General features: G+C 46.2%; 2 protein-coding genes and 1 long non-coding RNA gene across 4 annotated transcripts in view; all 3 read right to left on the bottom strand.

Annotated features, from left to right (window-relative positions):
• Positions 1-160: 160 nt before the first annotated feature.
• On the bottom strand, positions 161-17,690 carry LOC118379776 (XK-related protein 5-like). Its single transcript, XM_052496507.1, has 9 exons — positions 17,469-17,690; positions 16,135-16,330; positions 15,879-16,045; positions 7,468-7,601; positions 6,529-6,607; positions 6,160-6,329; positions 5,900-6,011; positions 4,714-5,159; positions 161-3,707 (listed from the first exon to the last, which is right to left on the bottom strand). The coding sequence occupies exons 1-9, from the start codon at positions 17,584-17,586 to the stop codon at positions 3,006-3,008; spliced, it is 2,124 nt and encodes a 707-aa protein (XP_052352467.1). The 5' UTR covers positions 17,587-17,690; the 3' UTR covers positions 161-3,005.
• Positions 17,691-20,436: 2,746 nt separating this feature from the next.
• Positions 20,437-25,989, bottom strand: LOC127915850 (uncharacterized). Of its 2 annotated transcripts, XR_008092520.1 has the most exons (13): positions 25,969-25,989; positions 25,461-25,508; positions 25,138-25,410; positions 25,040-25,088; positions 24,893-24,990; positions 24,452-24,794; positions 24,206-24,254; positions 23,668-23,716; positions 22,493-22,688; positions 21,853-22,443; positions 21,415-21,439; positions 21,141-21,240; positions 20,437-20,865 (listed from the first exon to the last, which is right to left on the bottom strand). It is a non-coding gene; the product is annotated as an uncharacterized LOC127915850 (long non-coding RNA). The 2 variants fall into 2 exon arrangements; XR_008092519.1 differs by lacking the exons at positions 21,415-21,439; positions 24,893-24,990; positions 25,040-25,088 and having other exon boundaries at positions 20,437-20,965; positions 21,166-21,190; positions 21,878-22,443; positions 25,089-25,410.
• Positions 25,990-27,642: 1,653 nt separating this feature from the next.
• Positions 27,643-27,715, bottom strand: part of LOC127915849 (protein eva-1 homolog A-like) — a 21,663-nt gene continuing 21,590 nt past the window's right edge. The window contains exon 4 of the mRNA XM_052496506.1: positions 27,643-27,715. This exon is cut by the window's right edge and continues 819 nt beyond it. The gene's annotated coding sequence lies outside the window, so the exon portion shown is untranslated.

Below are 27,715 nucleotides of genomic sequence, written 5' to 3'. Positions count from 1 at the left end.
ACGATGACGCATGCGTTTATCAAAAACCATCGACCAAATCGGAACTAGTGTAACTAACGAAGCATGATCCGTCTTCTTTCTGTTCTGTATACAGCTAAAGTAATATAATAAAATGTATGACTGACTGGGTTTAAACCGGTGTCATCTTCATAGCACACAACTATGTTAGTCTGCTGAGCCTAAAGCCTAGGCATTTACCCCGGGGAGGTAAAAAAAAAATCAAGATTGTCTCTTTCATTTCTTTATTAGATTAGAACAACAGTAGCAGCCCTCTTCATAGTGGTAATGGTAGTGTTTATTCAGGTGTACTAAAACAGTTATTAACCACCGCTAGTATTATTAGAATAAATTATAGCCAAAATCAGATGCATCACATTTGCCCGATGTAACAATCATAATAAAAACAACAAAATGTTTGTTAATGCATATTGTCAAGTACAGATATAAAACCTAGTCGAAACACAATTAATCACACTACCGTACACATTACATGCAGTAAATGTAACCGAAATAAAAATTCTAAGAATAAAAACGCAAGAAACTGAAAATAGAAGCCCTCTCCATTCCATTTATTGTGATGAACATTACATACAGGTAAGGCAATGAGACCCGGAAGCCAGCTGATGCTGTCGTTTGTACAAGGCAAGCGCTTATCATCAACTGACCGGTTTGATTATCAAGCCAAGGCTTTGAGATAGCGTTCTAAAAGCTGGTTAGTGCACTAAGATACATTATAGAGTCCATACTGATATTAGTAGGTTATATTAGCTACCATATTAACTTTGCACAGACATACATTCTAAAAGCTAGTTAATGCAATGTGTGTGAGTGCTTTATTTACTCACATCTATCATTAGTTACTGTACACTGTGTCAGGCTGTATAAAAATAAGGATGTACGTGCAATGTTACCGTTTCCTCAGTTCCATCTAGCTAAACACATTCCCTTTATAGCGACAGCATAAAACAATAGTTCAGAACTAATCTGGTCCCCAGACAGCTGTCTCTCTTGAGCCTGTGGACAAGGTTAGTTATGAACTCACTATAAAACACAATCAAACAAAATAAACTGTAAAATAATTAACAAATAAATCTGATAACACTGACCTCCAAACATCAATAGCAGCACGTGACCTATAACCCCTAGATAGGCCTGCCACTACTTCTCTCCCTAGACCCTTCTATGAACTAAGCCCCTAGGGACTAAGGGAATGGGCTAGAGAAAGAAATGGGACCAGGCTGTAGGGTTAAAGGATCTGGAAGCTCATCAACATTACTAGCAGCTTGTTTCAGACACTTCCACACTGATAGATACAGTCTGCTCTGGTGCTACTTCAATAGCTCAGATTAGTTGGATCTTCTTCCTGTCTCGCAGGAAGTAGAAGTCATTCCTCCCTACAAATGGTTCATAAAGATCTTTGCCATATCAAATGCATTCAACACTTGGAAACAGTACTTACTGTATACTGACCGAAATGAATTGAACACAATTGAATAATCTCATATATACTGTATATTGTAATGCTAGTACCTAGCAGATTGAATTGTCTGCTTGACATGTCGGGACTAGCTGTAAACTAATCGTAAATAAGAGTGTGAATATTCGTTTAAATTTCACATGATAAAAATTATTAACTTATATTACCTTATATTGCTAGGGTACCTTCAGATTAAATATCACATTTGGATAAAATAATAAATATTGTATACACACTAAGCCTATAAAAGTATACTAAACCTTAACGTGTGATCAGAGCCTCTCTTGACTAACCTTCGGTTAACCACTCATATCACAATAAATCATATTTGCGCAGAAGTGCAAACTGTCTCAAATTATATCAAGACAAATATATAAACTCTCTTCTCTGTCAATCCTTAATAATCACAATTTAATATCATAACTCTTTATGATAGCCCTGATTTAATCAATCACATATCAAGGTAAACCACACTGAGGGTTCACTCAGAATGCTGACACTATCACAGGTGTAAACCGTGTTAAAACCGACACATCCTTACAAGTTATTATTTTCACAGACATTATCATTATTTAACGTGGACATGAAACTTCATATGTCATTAGAATACAGTGTAAACATTCTGAATGAAGTCACAATGCAATTGATTTGATCTGTGATTGAATCAGGGCCTAAGAGAAAAAGGATATCCCACTGTTACTTCCATTAAAGACTACTTCCATCTCTTATGTTAGTGTGTCTGTGTGTATCAGTTACATGTGGATTCACATCCTCATACTGGCTGATAATACTGGATTCTCAAGACATGCTATAGTTATTTAGTGTGAAACACATCTGGCTAGCCTGGGGGCCAGGCTGGTTCTGAATTCTGAATACAAGCCCTTGACTAGTAATAAAGCAGTTGTCTCACATGATAACAAAGTTGTAATAGCACTGTTGAAAGCAGAACCAGCCTGACACCCAGGCTAATGTCATGTATCTTCTAAAATACTCTCTTTATATTGTGTTCTATATAACCTCTACATCTGGGTCAAATACAATATTATAAACTGGGTGGTTCGAGCCCTGATTGCTGATTGACTGACAGACGTGGTATATCAGACCGTATACTTCTGGTGTGACAAAACGCTTATTTTTACTGCTCTAATTATGTTGGTAACCAGTTTGTAATGGCAATAAGGAACCTCTGGGGATTTGTGGTATATGGCCAATATACCACGGCTAAGGGCTGTATCCAGGCACTCCGCTCTGCGTCGTGCATAAGAACAGCCCTTAGCTGTGGTATATTGGCCATATACCACACCCCCTTCGGGCCTTATTGTTTAAATGTAAAATACTTTCAAATACTTTACACTCGCTTGATTTAGCTTGGAATGGAACAGTGGTACAATGGAACTAATTAAATAATCCCAAAAGTGTAAACTCCGCCACCCAGCTGCACATTGGTCGAGCTAAATCAAACACACGTCAACATGTATTTGAGAGTATTTGACCAGGTCTGATCATTTCGCTCCACCCATTGGCCCCTCTAGATCAATTTATCTCTATGGTCTACAAACTGGACCAGTTGTTTTCTAGCATGGGTGGTGATGGCGGTGGTGGTGGTAGTAGAGGGGTCAGGGCCTGGTTCCTCTGGCCCAGCACGAGGCTCCTGTCTGGGTGTAGAGGTGAAGATGGGCTCCCTGATGCGGTAGGGGCTCCGGTAGCTGGAGATGGGTGACAGCTCAGAGCCCCAGCCCAGGTAGCTGCCGCTGGACGGGGAGACTGCGTCAGCGCTGAAATACAAGGTGGTGCCGGACTCCGCAGGATTAAAGTTCCGCTGGGGGCTTCCCATGCCCACCAGCAGGGACGGTGACCTTTTCTCTGGAGACGAACCACGTGTGACATCGAGTGACCCCACGGAAGGTGACCCTTGGGTGCTGGAGGTGACCACGTTGCTGTCGATGTGTCGGTAGTCTGGGTGCCTGGGGGACGAGGGTGTGGGGGAGCCATAGGCGGCGCTCTGGAAGTCTTCGTCGTCTCGATCATCGGAGGGAGGGGGGCTGGAGTCATCCTGCTGGGTGGCAGGCTCTGAGTGGTGGCAGGCTCTGACCTCCTCAACTAGGACCTCCACCAGAGGCAGCTTGACCTCCTGGATGGGAGAGGGAGAGGACAGCACCGGTCTCACCTCATGTCTCACCGCCTGTCTCACCTCACTGATGATGTCTCTTGCTGGGGCTGCCTTTATCACCTGAGGGGAAGGAAGACAGACATTTTTGTGAAAGCTAACGGGTCCCAGGAGTCAAACATAGAGGATAAGATCCAACTATAGTAGAGAACAGTAAATCAAGCCTCAACTTGACGCCTACTCCCAGAAGTGCTCTGTTTAAAGACAGACAACATTCAACCACATAGAACATTCAACCACAGACAACATTCAACCACAGACAACATTCAACCACATAGAACATTCAACCACAGACAACATTCAACCACAGACAACATTCAACCACAGACAACATTCAACCACAGACAACATTCAACCACATACAACATTCAACCACAGACAACATTCAACCACAGACAACATTCAACCACAGACAACATTCAACCACAGACAACATTCAACCACATAGAACATTCAACCACATAGAACATTCAACCACATAGAACATTCAACCACATAGAACATTCAACCACCGACAACATTCAACCACATATAACATTCAACCACAGACAACATTCAACCACATAGAACATTCAACCACAGACAACATTCAACCACATAGAACATTCAACCACAGACAACATTCAACCACATAGAACATTCAACCACAGACAACATTCAACCACAGACAACATTCAACCACAGACAACATTCAACCACATAGAACATTCAACCACAGACAACATTCAACCACATAGAACATTCAACCACAGACAACATTCAACCACAGACAACATTCAACCACATAGAACATTCAACCACATAGAACATTCAACCACATAGAACATTCAACCACAGACAACATTCAACCACATAGAACATTCAACCACATAGAACATTCAACCAGAGACAACATTCAACCACATAGAACATTCAACCACATAGAACATTCAGAGTGAAGATTTAATTGGAAAATATAGGAGTTCTGATCCTCCAAACATGGCACAGGCAGCCAAAAACAACAACAACTACATGTGAAGTGTACACTTCAGGGAAACTGGGAAGAAATGGAATTGGGTGCTCATCTCACCTCCTCCACCTCTTTGACCTGGGGAACATTGGGAGAAGGTTGTGGGACGTTGGGAGTAGGTTGTGGAACGTTGGGAGTAGGTTGTGGAACAATGGGAGAAGGTTGCGGAATGTCCGGGGACCTTGGCAGAGCCATTTCCCGCAGTCCCAGCAGCCCGGCCAATCCGCCATCGCCATAAGCGTAGCTTATTCTAGCCACATCCCCCGTCTTCAGGGCTAGGCGAATGAGCAGCCAGTGGTGGTGCTTCCAGCCCTGCCATTGGTCAGGAAGGTCCAACAAAGTACCGCCCCCAACAAGTTGACCGTGGCGATGGTTCTTCTCATCCAATGAGAGAGAAGAGCCCCGGTCTGCACAAGCACCGCCCATTCCATGGTTACGTATGCTCTGGAAAATCTCAAAGGACTTGGGGTGGAGGAACCGGTAGTACAGCACTAGAGCTATCACACCTGGGGGGACACAGAGGAGACAGGTGAGTGTGTATGGGTGGGTTCTTCTATCCTTGTCGGGACCTACAATCCCCCAAAGTCCCTGCAAGGATAGTAAAACAAGGAAAATTCCCCCTCGTGGGTACATTCCCCATGTCTCCATGAGGACAAAGGGTATTTTAAGATTAGGTGTTAGGTTTAGGGTTAGAATTAGGATTATAATTACGTTTAGGGTTAGAATTAGGATTAGAATTAGGTTGAGGGTTAGAATTAGGGCTATGGTAAGAGTAAGGGGTTAGGAGTTAGCTTTAGGGTTATGGTTAGGGGAAATAGGATTTTGAATGGAAATTAATTTTAAGTCCCTACTAAGATAGAAACAAATGTGTGTGTATGTATGTATGTGTGTGTGTGTGTGTGTGTGTGTGTGTGTGTGTGTGTGTGTGTGTGTGTGTGTGTGTGTGTGTGTGTGTGTGTGTGTGTGTGTGTGTGTGTGTGTGTGTGTGTGTGTGTGTGTGTGTGTGTGTGTGTGTGTGTGTGTGTGTGTGTGTGTGTGTGTGTGTGTGTGTGTGTGTGTGTGTGTGTGTGTGTGTGTGTGTGTGCATGTATGTATGTATGTATGTATGTATGTATGTATGTATGTATGTATGTATGTATGTATGTATGTGTGTGTGTGTGTGTGTGTGTGTGTGTGTGTGTGTGTGTGTGTGTGTGTGTGTGTGTGATTGTGTGTGTGTGTGTGTGTGTGTGTGTGTGCGTCTCACCAATGAGGAAACTACAGAACACAGCGGTTGGGATACCCATGGTATCCCATGATGCAGCACTGAAGAAGTCGGAACCTGCCAGCAGAAGAAGAGCGTTCTCGATAAACATGGCCTGCAGGAGAGAGCAGAAAGTTACACACACACACACACACACACACACACACACACACACACACACACACACACACACACACACACACACACACACACACACACACACACACACACACACACACGGAGAGAGAGAGAGAGAGACCCACCAGGTAGAATCCGGCCATGCGGCATCGGGAGGCTCCGTCCTTGACGTTGAGGAAGAGGAAGATGTGAACAGCTCCCAGCACCAGGTTGAACAGGTGCCAGCGCAGCGGCGTTTTGATGATGTCACTCTGCTGAGACACCAACCAGAACGTAGCACCCAACCAGTGAAGACCTGAGACACACGGGTGCAGGACAAACATCACTGAATGCTCACACACACACACACACACACTCACACACACACACACACACACACACACACACACACACACACACACACACACACACACACACACACACACACACACACACACACACACACACACACACACAATAAAAGACTTTCACACACATATTCTGTACACACTCACCAATAACTCCAAGGACCCACTGACGGAACAGGCGTGTAAAGAGTGCGAGGGTGGCGAGACGTGCACCCAACATGCTGACCTAAACACAATACAATAAGTATGTTACTATCACACACACACACACACACACACACACACACACACACACACACACACACACACACACACACACACACACACACACGACCAGCCCACACGACCAGCCCACACACCCAGCCCAGCCCAGCCGACACACCCAGCCCACACGCCCAGGCCACGCTCCCAGCCCACACGCCCAGCCCACGCACCCAGCCCACACACCCAGCCCAGCCGACACACCCAGCCCACACACCCAGCCCAGCCCACACACCCAGCCCAGCCGACACACCCAGCCCAGCCCACACACCCAGCCCAGCCCACACACCCAGCCCAGCCGACACACCCAGCCCAGCCCAATCGACACACCCAGCCCAACCGACACACCCAGCCCAATCGACACACCCAGCCCAACCGACACATCCAGCCCAGCCCAATCGACACACCCAGCCCAACCGACACACCCAGCCCAACCGACACACCCAGCCCAGCCCACACACCCAGCCCAACCGACACACCTAGCCCAGCCGACACACCCAGCCCAGCCCACACACCCAGCCCAACCGAAACACCCAGCCCAGCCCAATCAACACACCCAGCCCAGCCGACACACCCAGCCCAGCCCAATCGACACACCCAGCCCAACCGACACACCCAGCCCAACCGACACACCCAGCCCAACCGACACACCCAGCCCAGCCCACACACCCAGCCCAACCGACACACCCAGCCCAGCCCACACACCCAGCCCAGCCGACGCACCCAGCCCTGACACCCAGTACACCCAGCCCAGCCAACACACCCAGCCTAGCCGACGCACCCAGCCCTGACACCCAGTACACCCAGCCCAGGCAACCCTCCTACCCTCCAGAGCAGTCTACAGGTGATAGCAGCAGGGGACATGGGGAGATGTCCAGGTCTGATGAGGGAACAGGCTCTGGCATACAAGACCAAGGCCCAGGCCAGGGACAGCAGACACAACACAAAACATACTGAGACTGGAGAGAGGAGAGGGAGGGAGGGAGGGAGGGAGGGAGGGGGAGGGAGGGAGGGAGGAGAGGGAGGGAGGGAGGGGAGAGAGAGAGAGGGAGGGAGGGAGGGAGAGAGGGAGGGAGGGAGGGAGGGAGGGAGGGAGGGAGGGAGGGAGGGAGGGAGGGAGGGAGGGAGGGAGGGAGGGAGGGAGGGAGGGAGGGAGGGAGGGAGGGAGAGAGGAGAGGGAGGGAGGGAGGGGGAGGGGAGGGAGGGAGGGAGGGAGGGAGGGAGGGAGGAGAGGGAGAGAGGGAGGGAGGGAGGGAGGGAGGGAGGGAGGGAGGGAGGAGAGAGAGAGGGAGAGAGAGAGGGAGGGAGGGAGGGAGGGAGGGAGGGAGGGAGGGAGAGGAGAGAGGGAGGGAGGGAGGGAGGGAGGGAGGGAGGGAGGGAGGGAGGGAGGGGAGAGGGAGGGAGGGAGGGAGGGAGGGAGGGAGGGAGGAGGGAGGGAGGGAGGGAGGGAGGGGGAGGGAGGGAGGGAGGGAGGGAGGGAGGAGAGGGAGGGAGGGAGGGAGGGAGGGAGGGAGGGAGGGGGAGGGGGAGGGAGGAGGGAGGGAGGGAGGGAGGGAGAGAGGGAGGGAGAGAGGAGAGGGAGGGAGGGAGGGAGGGAGGGAGGGAGGGAGGGAGGGAGGGAGGGAGGGAGGGAGAGAGGGAGGGAGGGAGGGAGGGAGGGAGGGAGGGAGGGAGAGAGAGAGAGGGAGGGAGGGAGGGAGGGAGGGAGGGAGGGAGGGAGGGAGGGAGGGAGGGAGGAGGGAGGGAGGGAGGGAGGGAGGGAGGGAGGGAGGGAGAGGGAGGGAGGGAGGGAGGGAGGGAGGGAGGGAGGGAGGGAGGGAGGGAGGGAGGGAGGGAGGGAGGGAGGGAGAGAGAGGGAGGGAGGGAGGGAGGGAGGGAGGGAGGGAGAGAGGGGAGAGGGGGAGGGAGGGAGGGAGGGAGGGAGGGAGGGAGGGAGGGAGGGAGGGGGAGGGAGGGGGAGGGAGGGGAGAGGAGAGGGAGGAGGGAGGGAGGGAGGGAGGGAGGGAGGGAGAGAGGGAGGGAGGGAGGGAGGGAGGGAGGGAGGGAGGGAGGGAGGGAGGGAGGGAGGAGGGAGGGAGGGAGGGAGGGAGGGAGGGAGAGGGAGGGAGGGAGGGAGGGAGGGAGGGAGGGAGGGAGGGAGGGAGGGGGAGGGAGGGAGGGAGGGAGGGGGAGGGAGGGAGGGAGGGAGGGAGGGAGGGGGAGGAGAGGGGAGGGAGGGAGGGAGGGAGGAGAGGGAGGGGGAGGGAGGGAGGGAGGGAGAGAGAGAACGAGAACATGAATACTCTGTAAGGAGATTGTATCAAACACAGAGGATGGTCTTCGGAGATAGATAGATGGAAGGGATGGTGGTAGCTGAAGGATTAAAAACAAACAAAAGACAACTAAGTTATACTGAGAATATACACTACCGTTCAAAAGTTTGGGGTCACTTAGAAATGTCCTTGTTTTTGAAAGAAAAGCACATTTTTTGTACATTAAAATAACATCAAATTGATCAGAAATACAGGGTAAAGATTGTTAATGTGGTAAATTACTATTGTAGCTGGAAATGGCAGATCTTTTATGGAATATCTACATATATATGCGTACAGAGGCCCATTATCAGCAACCATCACTCCTATGTTCCAATGGCATGTTGTGTTTAGCTAATCCAAGTTTATAATTTTAAAAGGATAACTGATCATTAGAAAACCATTTTGAAATTATGTTAGCACAGCTGAAAACTATTGTTCTATTTAAAGAAGCAATAAAACTGGCCTTCTTTAGACTAGTTGGGTATCTGGAGCATCAGCATTTGTGGGTTTGATTACAGGCTCAAAATGGCCAGAATCAAAGACCTTTCTTCTGAAACTCATCAGTCTATTCTTGTTCTGGGAAATTAAGGCTATTCCATGCGAGAAATTGCCAAGAACCTGAAGATCTTGTATAACGCTGTGTACTACTCCCTTCACAGAACTGGCACGAACCAGGATAAAGAGGATTTGGAGGCCCCGGTGCACAACTGAGCAAGAGGGTGCATTAGAGTGTCTAGTTTGAGAAACAGACACCTCACAAGTCCTCAACTGGCAGCTTCATTAAATAGTACCCGCAAAACCCCAGTCAACATAAACAGTGAAGAGGCAACTCCGGGATGCTGGCCTTCAAGGCAGAATTGCAAAGAGAAAGCCATATCTCAGACTGGCCAATAAAAATAAAAGATTAAGATGGGCAAAAAAAAACCAGACACTGGACAGAGGAACTTTGCCTAGAAGGCCAGCTTCCCAGTGTCACCTCTTCACTGTTGATGTTGAGACTGGTGTTTTGTGGGTAGAGCGCCTTGACAGGATTGTGTCGAGGCACAGATCTGAGGCAGGGTACCAACATTTTTTTCAGCATTGAAGGTCCCCAAAAACACTGTGGCCTCCATCATTCTTAAATGGAAGAAGCTTGGAACCACCAAGACTCTTCCTAGAGCTGGCCGCCCGGCCAAACTGAGCAACCGGGAGAGAAGAGCATTGGTCAGGGAGGTGACCAAGAACCCGATGGTCACTCTGACAGAGCTCTAGAGTTCCTCTCTAGAGAAGGGAGAAGGACAACCATCTCTGCAGCACTCCACCAATCAGGCCTTTACGGGTAGAGTGGCCAGACAGAAGCCACTCCTCAGTAAAAGGCACATAACAGCCCGCTTGGAGTTTGCCAAACGGCACCTAAAGACTTTCAGACCATGAGAAACAAGATTCTCTGGTCTGATGAATCCAAGATTGAACTCTTTGGCCTGAATGCCAAGCGTCACGTCTGAAGGAAACCTGGCACCATCCCTATGGTGAAGCATGGTGGTGGCAGAATCATGCTGTGGGGATGTTTTTCAGCGGCAGGGTCTAGGGATGGTTTTCAGCGGCAGGGACTGGGAGACCAGTCAGAACCGAGGCAAAGATGAACGGAGCAAAGTACAGAGAGATCCTTGATGAAAACCTGCTCTAGAGCTCTCAGGACCCTCAGACTGGGATGAAGGTTCACCTTCCAACAGAACAACAACCCTAAGCACACAGCCAAGACAACGCAGGAGTGACTTCGGGAAAAGTCTCTGAATGTCCTTGAGTGGCTCAGCCACTTAAACCTGATTGAATATCCCTGGAGAGACCTGAAAATAGCTGTGCAGCGACGCTCCCCATCCAACCTGACAGAGCTTGAGAGGATCTTCCTGATAAAGAATGGGAGAAACTCCACAAATACAGGTGTGCCAAGCTTGTAGCGTCACACCCAAGAAGACTTGAGGCTGCAATAGCTGCCAAAGGTGCTTCAACAAAGTACTGAGTAAAGGGTCTGAATAGTAATGTAAATGTTATATTTCAGTTTTTTACTTTTAATAAATTAGCAAAAATTTCTAAAATACGATTTTATCTTTGTCATTATGGGGTATTGTGTGTAAATTGATGAGGAACATATTTTATTTAATCCATTTTAGAATAAGTCTGTAACGTAACAAAATGTGGAAAAAGTCAAGGCGTCTGAATACTTTCCAAAGGCACTGTATATTTATATTTAGAAAAAAATATATGGGTGATTAGAAATGACGCAACAAATTGTAAAACTCGCTGAAGCTGGGTACCTATAGTTGAAGTCGGAAGTTTACATACTGTCACGCCTTGGTCATTGTATCTTGTGTTTTTGTTATATGTTTGGGTAGGCCAGGGTGTGACATGGGTTTATATGTTGTATTTCGTATTGGGGTTTGTATTAATTGGGAGTGTGTATTATTAGGGGTGTGTCTAGTTAGGCTTGGCTGCCTGAGGCGATTCCTAATTGGAGTCAGCTGATTCTCGTTGTCTCGGATTGGGAACCGTATTTAGGCAGCCTGAGTGCGCGTTGTATTTCGTGGGTGATTGTACCTGTCTTAGTGTTAGTCACCAGATAGGCTGTATTAGTGTCACTCGTTTGTTGTTTTTGTATTTTCAGTTATTTCATGTACCGCATTATTCTTCATTAAAAGTCATGAGTAACCTACACGCTGCATTTCGGTCTGACTCTCCACAAACAACAGACAAAGTTCATTACAGAATCACCCACCATTCACAGACCGAGCAGCGTGTGAACTGGCAGGATCTAAAGGAGGACGTTATGGACAACAGAAGCAGGGATTATACATGGGAAGAAATCGACAGGTGGGCGGCAGACCCAGAGCGAGTGCAGGAGCCCGCCTGGGATTCCCTACAGCAATGCGAAGAGGGCTATACACGTATGGAATCGAGAAGGAAAGCATTGCTATACAGAGCGAAAACTGAAGGTAACAGGGGAAAGCGCAGAGAGAGAGTGGCTGAGTCAGGAAACAGACCTGAGCCTACTCTCCCTGTTAATCGCAAAGAGCAGTTGCAATGGGAGAGAATGCATCATTTGGAGATTTGGACATGGGAGGAGGAATTAGACGGTCAAGGACCCTGGGAGCAGCCGGGAGAATATCGCCATCCCAAGGAGGAAATAGAGGCAGCTAAAGCGGAGAGGCGCATGTATGAGGAGGCAGCACGGCGACGCAGTTGGAAACCGGAAAGTCACCCCCCAAAAAATATTGGGGGGGGGGGGGCTAAAAGGGAGAATAGTTATGCCAGGTAGGAAACCTGCGCATACTCCCTGTGCTCACCGTTGGGCTAGAGAGACCGGGCAGGCACCGTGTTATGCTATGGAGCGCACGGTGTTTCCAGATCGGGTGCAGAGCCAGCTGCGACACATACCAGCCCTTCCTATTGGCCGGGCTAGAGTGGGCATCGAGCCAGGTAAGCTTGGGCAGGCTCGGTGCTCTAGAGCTCCAGTGCGCCTGCACGGTCCGGTCTATCCAGAGCCACCTCTACACACAAGTCCTCCGGTAGCAGCTCCCCGCACCAGGCTTCCTGTGCGTGTCCTCGCGCCAGTACCACCAGTTCCAGCACCACGCACCAGGCCTCCAGTGCGCCTCGCCTGTTCAGCGCAGCCAGTGCTTTTCTCCCCTCCTGCGCTGCCGGAGTCTCCCGCTTGTTCAGCGCAACCAGAGCTTTTCTCCTCTCCTGCGCTGCCGGAGTCTCCTGTCTGTCCAGCGCCGCCAGTGCTCCCAGTCGGCCCAGCGCGTCCAGTGCGCCTCGCCTGTTTAGCGCAGCCAGAGCTTTTCTCCTCTCCTGCGCTGCCGGAGTCTCCTGTCTGCCCAGCGCCGCCAGTCGGCCCAGCGTCACCAGTCTGCCAGGATCCACCAGAAGTGCCAGTCTGCCAGGATCCGCCAGAAGTGCCAGTCTACCCAGCGCCGCCAGGGCTCCCAGTCTGCCCAGCGCCGCCAGGGCTCCCAGTCTGCCCAGCGCCGCCAGTGCTCCCAGTCTGCCCAGCGCCGCCAGTGCTCCCAGTCTGCCCAGCGCCGCCAGTACCGCCAGTCTGCCCAGCGCCGCCAGTGCCGCCAGTCTGCCCAGCGCCGCCAGTCCTCCCAGCGCCACCAGACAACCAGTCTCTTCCAGATCTGCCCGACAACCAGTCTCTTCCAGATCTGCCCGACAACCAGTCTCTTCCAGATCTGCCCGACAACCAGTCTCTTCCAGATCTGCCCGTCAACCTAGATCTTCTAGATCGGCCAGACAACCTGAATCATCCAGGTCCACCAGCCAGCCAGGATTTACCGGAGCCTACTACCTGCCTGAGCTTCCTCTCAGTACTGAGCTTCCTCTCAGTACTGAGCTTCCTTTCAGTACTAGGCTTCCTCTCTGTACTGGGCTCCCTCTCAGTACCGGGCTTCCCCTCAGTACTGGGCTGCTCCTCTGTCCCGGGCTGCCCCTCTGTCCTGAGCTGCCCTGCTGTCCTGAGCTGCCCTGCTGTCCTGAGCTGCCCCTCTATCCCGAGCTGCCCCTCTGTCCCGAGCTGCCCCTCTGTCCCGAGCTGCCCCTCTGTCCCGAGCTGCCCCTCGGTCCCGAGCTGCCCCTCGGTCCCGAGCTGCCCCTCGGTCCCGAGCTGCCCCTCGGTCCCGAGCTGCCCCTCAGTTATGTGGGGATCAGGGTGAGGACTATTAGGCCATGGTCGGCGGAGAAGGTGGATTATCCTAGGACGCGAAGGGGAGGAACTAGGACATTTATGGAGTGGGGTCCACACCAAAGCCAGAACCGCCACCATGGACAGACGCCCACCCGGACCCTCCCTTCCTTGAGGTGCGTCCCGGAGTCCGCACCTTAGGGGGGTTCTGTCATGGTCATTGTATCTTGTGTTTTTGTTATATGTTTGGGTAGGCCAGGGTGTGACATGGGTTTATATGTTGTATTTCGTATTGGGGTTTGTATTAATTGGGAGTGTGTATTATTAGGGGTGTGTCTAGTTAGGCTTGGCTGCCTGAGGCGATTCCTAATTGGAGTCAGCTGATTCTCGTTGTCTCGGATTGGGAACCGTAGGGTGATTGTACCTGTCTTAGTGTTAGTCACCAGATAGGCTGTATTAGTTTCACTCGTTTGTTGTTTTTGTATTTTCAGTTATTTCATGTACCGCATTATTCTTCATTAAAAGTCATGAGTAACCTACACGCTGCATTTCGGTCTGACTCTCTACAAACAACAGACGAAGTTCATTACACATACACCTTAGCCAAATACATTTAAACTCAGTTTTTCACAATTACTGACATTTAATCCTAGTACAAATTCCCTGTCTTAGGTCAGTTAGGATCACCACTTTATTTTAAGAATGTGAAATGTCAGAAAAATAGTAGAGAGAATTATTTATTTAAACTTTTACTTCTTTCATCACATTCTCAGTGGGTCAGAAGTTTACATACACTCAATTAGTATTCGGTAGCATTGCCTTTAAATTGTTTAACTTGGATCAAACACTTCGGGTAGCCTTCCACAATAAGTTGGGTGAATTTTGGCCCATTCCTCCTGACAGAGATGGTGTAACTGAGTCAGGTTTGTAGGCCTTCTTGCTCGCACACGCTTTTTCAGTTCTGCACACAAATTTTCTAAAGGATTGAGGTCAGGGCTTTGTGATGGCCACTCCAATACCTTGACTTTGTTGTCCTTAAGCCATTTTTGCCACAACTTTGGAAGTGTGCTTGGGGTCATTGTCCATTTGGAAGAACCATTTTACAACCAAGCTTCAACTTCCTGACTGACGTCTTGAGATGTTGCTTTAATATGTCCACGTAATTTTCCGTCCTCATGATGCCATCTATTTTGTGAAGTGCACCAGTCCCCCCTGCAGCAAAGCACCCCCACAACATGATGCTGCCACCCCTGTGCTTCACGGTTGGGATGGTGTTCTTCGGCTTGCAAACCTCCCTCTTTTTCCTCCAAACATAACGTTGGTCATTATGGCCAAACAGTTCTATTTTTGAATCATCAGACCAGAGGACATTTCTCCAAAAAGTACGATCTTTGTCCCCATGTGCAGTTGCAAACCATAGTCTGGCTTTTTTATGGCGGTTTTAGATCAGTGGCTTCTTCCTTGCTGAGCGGCCTTTCAGGTTATGTCGATATAGGACTTGTTTTACTGTGGATGTAATACTTTTGTACCTGTTTCCGCCAGCATCTTCACAAGGCCCTTTGCTGTTGTCTGGGATTGATTTGCACTTTTCACACCAAAGTGCGTTCATCTCTAGGAGACAGAACGCGTCTCCTTCCTGAGCGGTATGATGGCTGCATGGTCCCATGGTGTTTATACTTGCGTACTATTGTTTGTACAGGTGAACGTGGTACCTTCAGGCGTCTGGAAATTGTTCCCAAGGATCAACCAGACTTGTGGAGGTCTACAAATGATTTTCTAAGGTCTTGGCTGATTTCTTTTGATTTTCACATGATGTCAAGCAAAGAGGCACTGAGTTGGAAGGTAGGCCTTGAAATACATCCACAGGTACACCTCCAATTGACTCAAATTATGTCAATTAGCTTATCAGAAGCTTCTAAAGCCATGACATAATTTTCTGGAATTTTACAAACTGTTTAAAGGCACAGTCAACTTAGTGTATGTAAACGTCTGACCCACTGGAATTGAAATAATGAAGTGAAATAATCTGTCTGTAAGCAATTGTTGGGAAAATGACTTGTGCCATGCACAAAGTAGATGTCCTATAGCCGACTTGCCAAAACTATAGTTTGTTAACAAGAAATGTGTGGAGTGGTTGAAAAACGAGTTTTAATGACTTCAACCTAAATGTATGTAAACTTCTGACTTCAACTGTACATTGATGGAAGCTACAATATATCTGTGATATTTAAGCTGATCTACCACCTAAAACAAAAACAACACAAACACACAGAGACACATACCTGGTGAAGATAGTCCTACATCTGTACAGATGAGGACGTAGGTCTGCAGTACGGTCTGTGGCAGAGTGACCACCAGCGCCTCCAACAGGCGGAGAGCTGAAACGTCAGCCTGCTGCATTATCTCACTGCACTGATCCTCTCTTGCGGATGTCATAGTCTCCCATAACCTAGAACACAACACAGTGTTCTCGTTTCAGCGTTGACCTCTAACCCCGGACCTCTATCGCCAAAGAGGGTACCAACACGGGTACGTTACCTTCTAAAGATGCCCAGGTGCAGGATGTGAGTCCATTTGAGGTCTTTGCTACGTATTCGTCCATCCGCCTGGTACCACAGCCAACTGAGCAACTGGGGGCCCCACCCAGGGAGGAGGAACAAGGCCGTAAGCCCCGCCCAGTGGGCGTAGCAGTAGTTATGCCCCACCCACAGGTAGTACACAAAACAGTAGATCACTGTGGACAAACACACACACAGGTAGATCATTGGAGATAATACACATACTGTATTTTCTAGTGTACTGGAAGCTGGTCTTTACATAATGTGACAATGATGGTTGGTACTTAGGTCAACATAAAACACTGGACACACCTGGTACCAAACAGGACACACCTGGTACCAAACAGGACACACCTGGTACCAAACTGGACACACCTGGTACCAAACTGGACACAACTGGTACCAAACTGGACACACCTGGTACCAAACAGGACACACCTGGTACCAAATTGTCCATAACACCCAAGACACAGAGAAGGCTAATTAAAACGTAATCAATATGTAATTATCTAACGAATGTGTAATGTATTTTCCCAAACGGCAAGTGTGATAAGCAGTAGAACAGTGAGGGCAGTTTCAACATCTGTGTGTGTGTGTGTGTGTGTGTGTGTGTGTGTGTGTGTGTGTGTGTGTGTGTGTGTGTGTGTGTGTGTGTGTGTGTGTGTGTGTGTGTGTGTGTGTGTGTGTGTGTGTGTGTGTGTGTGTGTGTGTGTGACCTCTATCATGACTATAGGCTGAGGACAGGGTAGGGCCTGGGTGATGCTGCTGCTGTCCCTTATCTCTAATAGGCTACAAAATGCACGCGCCTCCTGCCTCTACAGAACCACTTACTGAACGATGCGGTGCTCTATGTCCGCCTCTCCCTTTCCTCTCCACTCCACTCCCCCCCTCTCCCTGTCCCAGTAATATTAACCATCTGCCGGAGCAGCCCGACCAGTTGGGGAGAGTAGGGTCCGCCCATTCCCCAATCCATTTATGGCATACAGAAAAAGGCGCTCGAATATGACAGAAATGCGCCACTTTTCTATGAGCATGACTTTAGCTACAGCAGAAATGTTGTTCGCTGCTACAAGTTTTCACAACACCTTAACACCTACATCGACACAAGCAATACACGCACCTATAAAGATTGTAATGCATCTGAAAATGCAGATAAAAAATAAAAGACTTTGGGAAATATCAATGAAACCGTCATGCAACCCCCCCTGGTATGACACTGTACTGTTATGATCGTAGCCTAGGTGTGGTGAGAGAATACAGGCCTATCTCCATCACTGGAGGGATGTGCGTGTGTGTTTAGGCAGTGATACTTACGCGCAGTCCGCTCAGCCATAATGAGAAATGCAGTAAATGCGAAAACGCAAACATGGCAGCAGGACACGCACGAGCCTCCCCGACTGGCCATGGCCCGGGCCGTGGTGTATTGTCTCATCACGGAGATGAAGAATCTTGATCTGCAATGTTGCGATGAATCCCATGCAGCAGTATTGACTCGTCCGTTCCAAGGTAGGGTACCCCTGTGCTCTGCTCCGTTATTCCTTGGAGACTGCTTCTGACGTCATGGCCTCGCATTAAAGCCACAGTCTGTGATTTCTGTTCAGTATTTTTCAACTGATCAATCAAATTGGTACAACATGCCTTTTATTAGATAGTTAATACATTTATTAGTCTCCTGTGTTAGAATAACATATTATTATCCCGATGGTTACCAAAAAAACTAAGAATATTACCAAAGATTTGTGCTACTCTATTGTTTAAGAGACAACAAAAATTATGTCAGCTGTAACTTCTATTTTTTCATGTCCCTCTCACTACCAGTGGTGGAAAAAGAACTCAGTTGTCATACTTGTGTAAAAGTAAAGACACCTTAATAGAAAATGACTCAAGTAAAAGTGAAAGTCACCCAGTAAAATACTACTTGAGTAAAAGTCTAAAAGTATTTGTTTTTAAATATACTTAAGTAAAAGTAAATGGAAATGCTAAAATGTATAGCAGCAAAAGTAAAAGTATAAATCAGTTCAACTACCTTATATTAACCAGACGGCACCATCTTCTTGTTGTTATTTATTTACGGATAGGAAGGGGCACACTCCAACACTCAGACATCATTTACAAACAGCCAGGGGCACACTCCAACACTCAGACATCATTTACAAACAGCCAGGGGCACACTCCAACACTCAGACATCATTTACAAACAGCCAGGGTCACACTCCAACACTCAGACATCATTTACAAACAGCCAGGGTCACACTCCAACACTCAGACATCATTTACAAACAGCCAGGGTCACACTCCAACACTCAGACATCATTTACAAACAGCCAGGGTCACACTCCAACACTCAGACATCATTTACAAACAGCCAGGGGCACACTCCAACACTCAGACATCATTTACAAACAGCCAGGGTCACACTCCAACACTCAGACATCATTTACAAACAGCCAGGGGCACACTCCAACACTCAGACATCATTTACAAACAGCCAGGGTCACACTCCAACACTCAGACATCATTTACAAACAGCCAGGGTCACACTCCAACACTCAGACATCATTTACAAACAGCCAGGGGCACACTCCAACACTCAGACATCATTTACAAACCAAGCATTTGTGTTTAGTGAGTCTGCCAGATCAGAGGCAGTAGGGACGACCAGGGATGTTCTCTGTTTAGTGAGTCTGCCAGATCAGAGGCAGTAGGGACGACCAGGGATGTTCTCTGTTTAGTGAGTCTGCCAGATCAGAGGCAGTAGGGATGACCAGGGATGTTCTCTGTTTAGTGAGTCTGCCAGATCAGAGGCAGTAGGGACGACCAGGGATGTTCTCTGTTTAGTGAGTCTGCCAGATCAGAGGCAGTAGGGACGACCAGGGATGTTCTCTGTTTAGTGAGTGTGCCAGATCAGAGGCAGTAGGGACGACCAGGGATGTTCTCTGTTTAGTGAGTCTGCCAGATCAGAGGCAGTAGGGACGACCAGGGATGTTCTCTGTTTAGTGAGTCTGCCAGATCAGAGGCAGTAGGGACGACCAGGGATGTTCTCCTGATAATTGGACCATTTTCCTGTAAAACTTCTGGATGTCAGGGAAAATACATGTAATAAAAAGTACATTATTTTCTTGAGGAATGTATTGAAGTAAAAGTAAAAGTTGCCATAAATATAAATAGTAAAGTACAGATACCCCCCAAAAACTAATTAATTAAGTAGTACTTTAAAGTATTTTTACTCAAGTACTTTACACCACTGCTGATGACACGTCATTCCTTGACCACTACAGATAGAAATTGCTATTCATGGATCAAATTGTTAAATGATCTGTACTGAATGCACATGAAGGAAAGGAGATGAGGAGAGGAAGCCCCATTCATGCCTACTGCCAAGTTTTGGAGGGATGGGAAAAGTGTAGTATATTATAGTCAACAGCAGATGGCGGTATAAGCTCACAGGACAGACCTAACCAGAACAGACCAGACCAGAACAGACCAGAACAGAACAGGACAGAACAGACAGAACAGACCAGAACAGAACAGGACAGAACAGAACAGAACAGAACAGGACAGACCAGAACAGACCAGAACAGGACAGGACAGACCAGACCAGAACAGACCAGAACAGAACAGAACAGAACAGGACAGAACAGAACAGGACAGACCTGACTAGACCTGACCATACCAGAACAATACAGAACATGACAGAACAGAACAGACCAGAACAGAGGTGACCAGACCAGAACAGACCAGACCAGAACAGAACAGAACAGAACAGACCTGACTAGACCTGACCATACCAGAACAATACAGAACATGACAGAACAGAACAGACCAGAACAGAGGTGACCAGACCAGAACAGACCAGACCAGAACAGAACAGAACAGACCTGACTAGACCTGACCATACAAGAACAATACAGAACATGACAGAACAGGACAGACCTGACCAGAACAAAACAAGACAAACCTGACCAGAACAGGAAATACCAGAACAATACAGAACATGACAGAACAGACCTGAACAGAACAGAACATGACAGGACAGAACAGAACAGACCAGAACAGGGCAGACTAGACTAGAACAGACCAGAACAGGACAGAACAGAACAGACCAGAACAGGGCAGACTAGACTAGACTAGAACAGACCAGAACAGACCAGAACAGGACAGAACAGGGCAGACTAGACTAGAACAGACCAGAACAGGGCAGACTAGACTAGAACAGACCAGAACAGACCAGAACAGGACAGAACAGAACAGAGCAGGGACATAATTTGCTTCTAGAGGGTTTTATTCTTCAATTAATGTGCAGAGTGTTGGTCTTAGTCATCCACTCCCTGTTTGAGTGATTCAATTCTATCCTTCACATCAATTGTATTTCTTTTTCCCTTCCTTGAGGAAACCACTGATCTGTATGATGATTGTATAAGTGAGAGCAAGGTGGCAAAGCCTCTCTCCTACTGTGTTCACCTATCCTCTCTCCTACTGTGTTCAGCTATCCTCTCTCCTACTGTGTTCACCTATCCTCTCTCCTACTGTGTTCACCTATCCTCTCTCCTACTGTGTTCACCTATCCTCTCTCCTACTGTGTTCACCTATCCTCTCTCCTACTACGTTCACCTATCCTCTCTCCTACTGTGTTCACCTATCCTCTCTCCTACTGTGTTCACCTATCCTCTCTCCTACTGTGTTCACCTATCCTCTCTCCTACTGTGTTCACCTATCCTCTATCCTACTGTGTTCACCTATCCTCTCTCCTACTATGTTCACCTATCCTCTCTCCTACTGTGTTCACCTATCCTCTCTCCTACTGTGTTCACCTATCCTCTCTCCTACTGTGTTCATCCTCTCTCCTATCCACTTATCCTCTCCTACTGTGTTCACTTATCCTGTGTTCTATCCTCCTACTGTGTTCACCTATCCTCTCTCCCTACTGTGTTCACCTTTATCCTCTATCCTACTGTGTTCACCTATCCTCTCTCCTACTGTGTTCACCTATCCTCTCTCCTACTGTGTTCACCTATCCTCTCTCCTACTACGTTCACCTATCCTCTCTCCTACTGTGTTCACTTATCCTCTCTCCTACTGTGTTCACCTATCCACTATCCTACTGCTTCACCTATCCTCTCTCCTACTGTGTTCACCTATCCTCTCTCCTACTGTGTTCACCTATCCTCTCTCCTACTGTGTTCACCTATCCTCTCTCCTACTATGTTCACCTATCCTCTCTCCTACTGTGTTCACTTATCCTCTATCCTGCTGTGTTCACCTATCCTCTCTCCTACTACGTTCACCTATCCCTCTCCTACCCTGTTCACCTATCCTCTCTCCTACTGTGTTCACCTATCCTCTCTCCTACTGTGTTCACCTATCCTCTCTCCTACTGTGTTCACCTATCCTCTATCCTACTGTGTTCACCTATCCTCTATCCTACTATGTTCACCTATCCTCTATCCTACTATGTTCACCTATCCTCTCTCCTACTGTGTTGTGTTCACCTATCCTCTATCCTACTGTGTTCACCTATCCTCTCTCCTACTGTGTTCACCTATCCTCTCTCCTACTGTGTTCACCTATCCTCTCTCCTACTGTGTTCACCTATCCTCTCTCCTACTGTGTTCACCTATCCTCTCTCCTACTGTGTTCATCCTACTATCCTCTCTCCTACTGTGTTGTGTTCCGCTATCCTCTATCCTACTGTGTTCACCTATCCTCTCTCCTACTGTGTTCACCTATCCTCTCTCCTACTGTGTTCACCTATCCTCTCTCCTACTGTGTTCACCTATCCTCTCTCCTACTGTGTTCACCTATCCTCTCTCCTACTGTGTTCACCTATCCTCTATCCTACTGTGTTCACCTATCCTCTCTCCTACTGTGTTCACCTATCCTCTATCCTACTGTGTTCACTTATCCTCTATGCTACTGTGTTCACCTATCCTCTATCCTACTGTGTTCACCTATCCTACTGCTTTAACCTCTATACTACCGTGTTCACCTATCCTCTACCCTACCGTGTTCACCTATTCTACTGCTTTAACCTCTATCCTACTGTGTTCACCTATGCACCTATCTCTGATATGTGGTTACTTCAAGGAAGAGATGAAGGATGCATACATACTGTACATAGAGAACCTCTCTCACAGAGAAACAAGTGTTCACTTTACACACAGTTTTTCCAATACCGGTGACAAGCTAGGGTAGACACCCAGAAATGATGCAGAGATAATACTATTGTGCTGAACAGTTTACCTTGTGATCCCCCATTAAAAACATGACAATGTAATGTTGCACAGTTTACCTTGTGATCCCCCATTAAAAACATGACAATGTAGTGTTGCACAGTTTACCTTGTGATGCCCCATTAAAAACATGACAATGTAGTGTTGCACAGTTTACCTTGTGATGCCCCATTAAAAACATCACAATGTAGTGTTGCACAGTTTACCTTGTGATCCCCCATTAAAAACATCACAATGTAATGTTGCACAGTTTACCTTGTGATCCCCCATTAAAAACATGACAATGTAGTGTTGCACAGTTTACCTTGTGATCCCCCATTAAAAACATGACAATGTAATGTTGCACAGTTTACCTTGTGATGCCCCATTAAAAACATGACAATGTAGTGTTGCACAGTTTACCTTGTGATACCCCATTAAAAACATCACAACATAATGTTGCACAGTTTACCCTGTGATCCCCAATTAAAAACATCACAATGTAATGTTGCACAGTTTACCCTGTGATCCCCCATTAAAAACATGACAGGTAGTGTTGCACAGTTTACCTTGTAATGCCCCATTAAAAACATCACAATGTAGTGTTGCACAGTTTACCCTGTGATCCCCAATTAAAAACATCACAATGTAATTTTGCACAGTTTACCCTTGTGATGCCCCATTAAAAACATGACAATGTAGTGTTGCACAGTTTACCTTGTGATCCCCAATTAAAAACATCACAATGTAATGTTGCACAGTTTACCCTGTGATCCCCCATTAAAAACATCACCAGGTAGTGTTGCACAGTTTACCTTGTAATGCCCCATTAAAAACATGACAATGTAGTGTTGCACAGTTTACTTTGTGATACCCCATTAAAAACATCACAACATAATGTTGCACAGTTTACCCTGTGATCCCCATTAAAAACATCACAATGTAATGTTGCACAGTTTACCTGTGATCCCCCATTAAAAACATCACCAGGTAGTGTTGCACAGTTTACTTTTGTAATACCCCATTAAAAACATCACAATGTAGTGTTGCACAGTTTACCCTGTGATCCCCAATTAAAAACATCACAATGTAATTTTGCACAGTTTACCTTGTGATGCCCCATTAAAAACATCACAATGTAGTGTTGCACAGTTTACCCTGTGATCCCCAATTAAAAACATCACAATGTAATGTTGCACAGTTTACCCTGTGATCCCCCATTAAAAACATCACCAGGTAGTGTTGCACAGTTTACCTTGTAATACCCCATTAAAAACATGACAATGTAGTGTTGCACAGTTTACCTTGTGATGCCCCATTAAAAACATCACAATGTAGTGTTGCACAGTTTACCTTGTAATACCCCATTAAAAACATCACAATGTAATGTTGCACAGTTTACTTTGTGATGCCCCATTAAAAACATCACAATGTAATGTTGCACAGTTTACTTTGTGATGCCCCATTAAAAACATCACAATGTAATGTTGCACAGTTTACTTTGTGATGCCCCATTAAAAACATCACAATGTAGTGTTGCACAGTTTACCTTGTGATGCCCCATTAAAAACATCACCAGGTAGTGTTGCACAGTTTACTTTGTGATGCCCCATTAAAAACATCACAATGTAATGTTGCACAGTTTACCTTGTGATGCCCCATTAAAAACATCACAAGGTAGTGTTGCACAGTTTACCTTGTAATACCCCATTAAAAACATGACAATGTAGTGTTGCACAGTTTACCTTGTGATCCCCATTAAAAACATCACAATGTAGTGTTGCACAGTTTACTTTGTGATCCCCCATTAAAAACATGACAATGTAGTGTTGCACAGTTTACCTTGTGATCCCCCATTAAAAACATCACAATGTAGTGTTGCACAGTTTACCTTTGTGATCCCCCATTAAAAACATGACAATGTAGTGTTGCACAGTTTACTTTGTGATCCCCCATTAAAAACATCACAATGTAGTGTTGCACAGTTTACCTTGTGATGCCCCATTAAAAACATCACAATGTAGTGTTGCACAGTTTACTTTGTGATGCCCCATTAAAAACATCACAATGTAGTGTTGCACAGTTTACCTTGTAATGCCCCATTAAAAACATCACAATGTAGTGTTGCACAGTTTACCTTGTGATGCCCCATTAAAAACATGACAATGTAGTGTTGCACAGTTTACCTTGTAATGCCCCATTAAAAACATCACAATGTAGTGTTGCACAGTTTACCCTGTGATGCCCCATTAAAAACATCACAATGTAATGTTGCACAGTTTACCTTGTGATGCCCCATTAAAAACATCACAATGTAATGTTGCACAGTTTACCCTGTGATGCCCCATTAAAAACATCACAATGTAATGTTGCACAGTTTACCTTGTGATCCCCCATTAAAAACATCACAATGTAATGTTGCACAGTTTACCTTGTGATGCCCCATTAAAAACATCACAATGTAATGTTGCACAGTTTACCTTGTGATACCCCATTAAAAACATCACAATGTAGTGTTGCACAGTTTACCTTGTAATACCCCATTAAAAACATGACAATGTAGTGTTGCACAGTTTACCTTGTAATACCCCATTAAAAACATGACAATGTAGTGTTGCACAGTTTACCTTGTGATGCCCCATTAAAAACATCACAATGTAGTGTTGCACAGTTTACCTTGTAATACCCCATTAAAAACATGACAATGTAGTGTTGCACAGTTTACCTTGTGATGCCCCATTAAAAACATCACAATGTAGTGTTGCACAGTTTACCCTGTGATACCCCATTAAAAACATCACAATGTAATGTTGCACAGTTTACCCTGTGATACCCCATTAAAAACATCACCAGGTAGTGTTGCACCACAACATGTCACTCCAAAAGCAACACGTATCGTAGAGAGTCTAGCTACCGCTTCAGTTTTAGCAGAGCTGAAGGGACCAGATTGGCTGACCCTCTCCGTGGGTGTCTCAGGTGGAGTTGGGATATGAAAAGGAAAAAATAAATTTCCAATTCAAACAAGCACATGTGTGTGAAATAAGCACCTAACACACATGTGAAATAAGCACCTAACACATGTGTGTGAAATAAGCACCTAACACATGTGTGAAATAAGCACCTAACACACGTGTGAAATAAGCACCTAACACACGTGTGAAATAAGCACCTAACACATGTGTGAAATAAGCACCTAACACTTGTGAAATAAGCACCTAACATGACAATGTGTGAAATAAGCACCTAACACGTGTGAAATAAGCACCTAAGACATGTGTGAAATAAGCACCTAACACACGTGTGAAATAAGCACCTAACACACGTGTGTGAAATAAGCACCTAACACGTGTGAAATAAGCAAACACACAATGTGAAATAAGCACCTAACACATGTGAAATAACACCTAACACACGTGTGAAATAAGCACCTAACACACGTGTGAAATAAGCACCTAACACATGTGAAATAAGCACCTAACACATTAAAAAATCACGTGTGAAATAAGCACCTAACACACATGTGAAATAAGCACCTAACACACGTGTGAAATAAGCACCTAACACACGTGTGAAATAAGTACCTAACACATGTGTGAAATAAGCACCTAACACATGTGTGAAATAAGCACCTAACACATGTGTGAAATAAGCACCTAACACACGTGTGTGAAATAAGCACCTAACACGTGTGAAATAAGCACCTAACACACGTGTGAAATAAGCACCTAACACATGTGTGAAATAAGCACCTAACACACGTGTGAAATAAGCACCTAACACGTGTGAAATAAGCACCTAACACACGTGTGAAATAAGCACCTAACACACGTGTGAAATAAGCACCTAACACACGTGTGAAATAAGCACCTAACACACGTGTGAAATAAGCACTTAACACACGTGTGAAATAAGCACCTAACACGTGTGAAATAAGCACCTAACACATGTGTGAAATAAGTACCTAACACATGTGAAATAAGCACCTAACACACGTGTGAAATAAGCACCTAACACACGTGTGAAATAAGCACCTAACACATGTGAAATAAGCACCTAACACACGTGTGAAATAAGCACCTAACACATGTGAAATAAGCACCTAACACGTGTGAAATAAGCACCTAACACATGTGTGAAATAAGCACCTAACACATGTGTGAAATAAGCACCTAACACACGTGTGAAATAAGCACCTAACACGTGTGAAATAAGCACCTAACACACGTGTGAAATAAGCACCTAACACACGTGTGAAATAAGTACCTAACACACGTGTGAAATAAGCACCTAACACACGTGTGAAATAAGCACCTAACACGTGTGAAATAAGCACCTAACACACGTGTGAAATAAGCACCTAACACATGTGTGAAATAAGCACCTAACACACGTGTGAAATAAGCACCTAACACGTGTGAAATAAGCACCTAACACACGTGTGAAATAAGCACCTAACACACGTGTGAAATAAGCACCTAACACGTGTGAAATAAGCACCTAACACATGTGTGAAATAAGCACCTAACACACGTGTGAAATAAGCACCTAACACATGTGTGAAATAAGCACCTAACACATGTGTGAAATAAGCACCTAACACATGTGTGAAATAAGCACCTAACACACGTGTGAAATAAGCACCTAACACACGTGTGAAATAAGCACCTAACACACGTGTGAAATAAGCACCTAACACATGTGTGAAATAAGTACCTAACACACATGTGTGAAATAAGCACCTAACACACGTGTGAAATAAGCACCTAACACATGTGTGAAATAAGTACCTAACACACGTGTGAAATAAGCACCTAACACACATGTGTGAAATAAGTACCTAACACACATGTGTGAAATAAGTACCTAACACACATGTGTGAAATAAGTACCTAACACACATGTGTGAAATAAGTACCTAACACACATGTGTGAAATAAGCACCTAACACACGTGTGAAATAAGCACCTAACACATGTGTGAAATAAGTACCTAACACACGTGTGAAATAAGTACCTAACACATGTGTGAAATAAGTACCTAACACACGTGTGAAATAAGTACCTAACACACGTGTGAAATAAGTACCTAACACACGTGTGAAATAAGTACCTAACACACGTGTGAAATAAGTACCTAACACATGTGTGAAATAAGTACCTAACACACGTGTGAAATAAGTACCTAACACACGTGTGAAATAAGTACCTAACACATGTGTGAAATAAGCACCTAACACATGTGTGAAATAAGTACCTAACACGTGTATTATTGCGATATGGTGGTGTCTCCATCTATCTTTCTGAAGGGCTATAGGTGGACTGAAGGGAACTACTCAGGAGCTGACTGGATTGG

This window comes from Oncorhynchus keta, chromosome 35 (assembly GCF_023373465.1).
Source record: "Oncorhynchus keta strain PuntledgeMale-10-30-2019 chromosome 35, Oket_V2, whole genome shotgun sequence".
NCBI classification, from domain to species: Eukaryota; Metazoa; Chordata; class Actinopteri; order Salmoniformes; family Salmonidae; genus Oncorhynchus; species Oncorhynchus keta.
The sequence above is the reverse complement of the archived record's forward strand: the minus strand, read 5'-3'. Positions and strand labels throughout refer to the sequence as shown.

Excerpts from the sequence above, each read along its gene's own strand:
- LOC118379776 (XM_052496507.1), bottom strand. The coding sequence starts at position 17,586 with ATGAGACAATACACCACGGCCCGGGCCATGGCCAGTCGGGGAGGCTCG. Across the intron at positions 16,331-17,468 it reads TATGGCTGAGCGGACTGCGC|TGATCTACTGTTTTGTGTAC; the intron begins GTAAGTATCACT and ends GTTTGTCCACAG. Across the intron at positions 6,012-6,159 it reads GCATGGCCGGATTCTACCTG|GCCATGTTTATCGAGAACGC; the intron begins GTGGGTCTCTCT and ends TCTCTCCTGCAG.